This window comes from Galeopterus variegatus, unplaced genomic scaffold (genome assembly GCF_000696425.1).
Source record: "Galeopterus variegatus unplaced genomic scaffold, G_variegatus-3.0.2 Scaffold188, whole genome shotgun sequence".
In the NCBI taxonomy this organism is placed as follows: Eukaryota; Metazoa; Chordata; class Mammalia; order Dermoptera; family Cynocephalidae; genus Galeopterus; species Galeopterus variegatus.
Genome location: NW_007726299.1, coordinates 101,534 through 104,413, shown reverse-complemented (window position 1 = coordinate 104,413; position 2,880 = coordinate 101,534). Strand labels below are relative to the sequence as shown.

The window sequence follows — 2,880 nt, the reverse complement described above, 5'->3', positions numbered from 1 at the left end:
TCTTTCCTGAATTGGTGATGAGCCAGCAATTTCAGAGGGTCTTAATTCTGCTTTTTAAATTTTTATTTATGTTGGGTCATGCTACTCCTATTGATCCTCCTTTGTAGTAATTTAACTCACTCCTATATTCTTGTCCTGGAAAAAATGAGAATTTTGAATCCCTGGACATGCTTTGACTGCCAAATACATTGGCTATGTGCATTTTGAAGACTGGGTGTTTTTTTCTTGGGATAGGCAAAGAGATGTCAGCATGAGGCTGAGTCTAGCTTACTACGTCTGAGATTAGTTTTAGCTAAGGCACAGATTTAAATCACTTTTTCTTTTGATTCTCTACCACCTCATACCCCTCCCCAACTCTGGCTAAAAGGAAGTAGAGTCAAGATATAAGAGAAAGACATAAAATGCTTTGTTCCCTGGGTCCTTCCTAAGTTGGTATCTTTTTTATCAGTAGCAGCAGCAAACAGGAAGGTCAAAATTTTCGTTTTTGCATTAGCTTTACAATCTGTTATACAGATTAATCTTTCATTACTAGAACCACATCTCTCTACTATTTAAAGTTAGATGTACTTTGAATGTCACTTAAAAAGTTTAGGTATCTAACATTTAACTGAAAGATGTTTACATAATAAGATTATCTTAGGAAAAATATTTCCATAGATAATAATTCTTAGCAAAATGACCAAATAAGACAAATATTTGACAAAGAAACTGGCCCTATCTAACAAAGTAAGACGAGCTCCTTCTGTGGGATGTTGGAAGTATTTTCCACGAGGCATAGATTTGCTCAGAGATTAAAGATGTGAGAAGGGGAAAGAAAAGGAGGATGAAGTTTGTTAATGACCTTACCCTTTAACATAAATATCACTGGATTTTTGGCCTGTGAAGATATTCTCGTCTTCTAAAATGACATCTTCAGTGTTCCAGATAATCACCCTCAATTGATACCTGGGGTGCGAGGAGGCAGCATTAGAGGTTGACCACTTGGAAGCTGAGTCAACCGGTGTCTGTGTGATTTTAGTACTGCTTTTGGTCTGTAAGCTTCCTCAAGTTTGCCAAGTTCAGAACACCAGCACTCAAGGTCTTGGTTCCATCAGAACAAGTATCCTAGCTGGAGACCTCAGGATCACCATGGACGTGAATTACTCTGAGCAGACACTCCTTCTATTAACTAACATTTTTCAGATGAGGAACTTGAAGCTCAGAAGCCCCAACCATAAGATGAGGACCGCCACTTCAGCCACACTGCCATCACCCCCGCCCCCACCCTCTGCTGTAACTGGCCAAGTGGAAAGTGAGGTGTGATTATCAGGTAACCTGTCAGCCACCAGATCAAATGTCAGGATCTCTTAGTCGGCTACCACGGTCTCTTCCCCCAAAGGTGGAGCTGCTGCTGACTCACCCTTTGGGTTGCCTTGGTGAAATGTCAACGGGAGGTCCAGGCTGAGGCATGTCCTTGGGAAACATGTCCACCCACATCTGCAGGCGGCCCTTGTTAAGAAAAGAAGATCTCCTTTAGCTTTGGGAGAGGGTGGAGAGGCACAGGGAATCGACCATTCATGGTTTGGAAAGATCCCTTTCCTAGAAATGGGTATTAGGTATAGTTTGGTACCTTCATACTTGTGTAGCATATTTGTTGACAAGGGCAGATTTACATTTTTATTAGGAAGTAGCCAAAGCATAAATTATGAGCAGGGAAGGGAAAGCAAACCATTATTGAACACCTACTATGTGGTAGACACAGCACTACACACTTGACACACATTATCTCATGAACACTTGTAACATTCCTACGGGGTAGATGTTAATTCCATTTGGCAGAGGAGAAAACATCTTGCCCATGCTTACACAGACAATACATAGCAGAGTCTGGATTCAGCCCTTGTCTGTTGACCCCAGAGACCCTGCTCTTTCTACAAACTGCTAAGGATTTAAAAGATGATAATACTATATACCACATATCATGCTTCATTGTTGCTAATATATCTTAACATGGATTATCTGTTACTGCTCACCCCAGCTGAGTCTGTCTTACACATAAAGAAATCAAGGTCCAGACAAGTCAACAAAGTTATCTGAAGTTCTGTGACTAAGTAGTGGCAGACTAGGACCTCCCATTCATTGCCTTGAATTCCATGTATCAGACTTTACCCTGTTCCATGGGATTTAAGAGTGCATGGTGGGAGAGAAGGCCTGGCGGATTCCATGCTCAACCCTGTTGTATACATTGAAGTACTCTGTCAGCTCAGGCAAGAAGGGAGTGATCAATGAAGGCTGGGTTGGTAAGGAGATTTTATAAGAAGGAGATGGGGCTTCCATCAGAGCATAAAGGATATGGAGGATTTGGAAGAGGGAGGGGATTTGGTTAGTGGGGGGAAAGGCTCTTCAGGGGAAGGGACAATGTAAGCAGAGGTTTAGCATTTGGGAACAAAAGAAGAAATTCAGCAGAGTACTAGAGATGATTTCTTCTCTAAAGATACATTAATATTCACCCTTAATCAAAAAACTACATCTGACTGGCAAAATGAAAATTTCAAACATCTGGTACTAAATTTCAGGAAACAATCATAAGCTTCTACATCTGAAAATGGGTTACCCTCTCAGGTCTCTACCCCACACATGCTTTTGCTAGGTCTACACCCCAACACTGCTGGGATAGCAGGGCAGGTGTTCCTGTCCCATCATAACTGAGCTCATGTGCTTTGCCCAAGTCCTACAGTTAGTGAGTCCACAGCTGGGATAGGAGCACATCATGAGGCTGTATTAAGGCACAAGAGGAAGGTGACCACACACCCGTTCATCCAGGAAAATCCTGCTGTGTATGCCTTGTGCCAGCTCGATTATTAACAGTGCCCTTGTTCACTCTCAAAATGCCCCCGATCA

General features: G+C 42.1%; 1 protein-coding gene across 1 annotated transcript in view; it reads right to left on the bottom strand.

The window, feature by feature from the left end:
* Positions 1–2,880, bottom strand: part of FER1L6 (fer-1-like family member 6) — a gene marked incomplete at its 5' end in the record, with an annotated part of 120,763 nt that overhangs the window by 19,677 nt on the left and 98,206 nt on the right. Inside the window, 2 exons of the mRNA XM_008564614.1 lie at positions 847–945; positions 1,400–1,488. Coding sequence (XP_008562836.1) covers positions 847–945; positions 1,400–1,488 — 188 coding nt within the window. The remainder of the gene's footprint in view (positions 1–846; positions 946–1,399; positions 1,489–2,880) is intronic.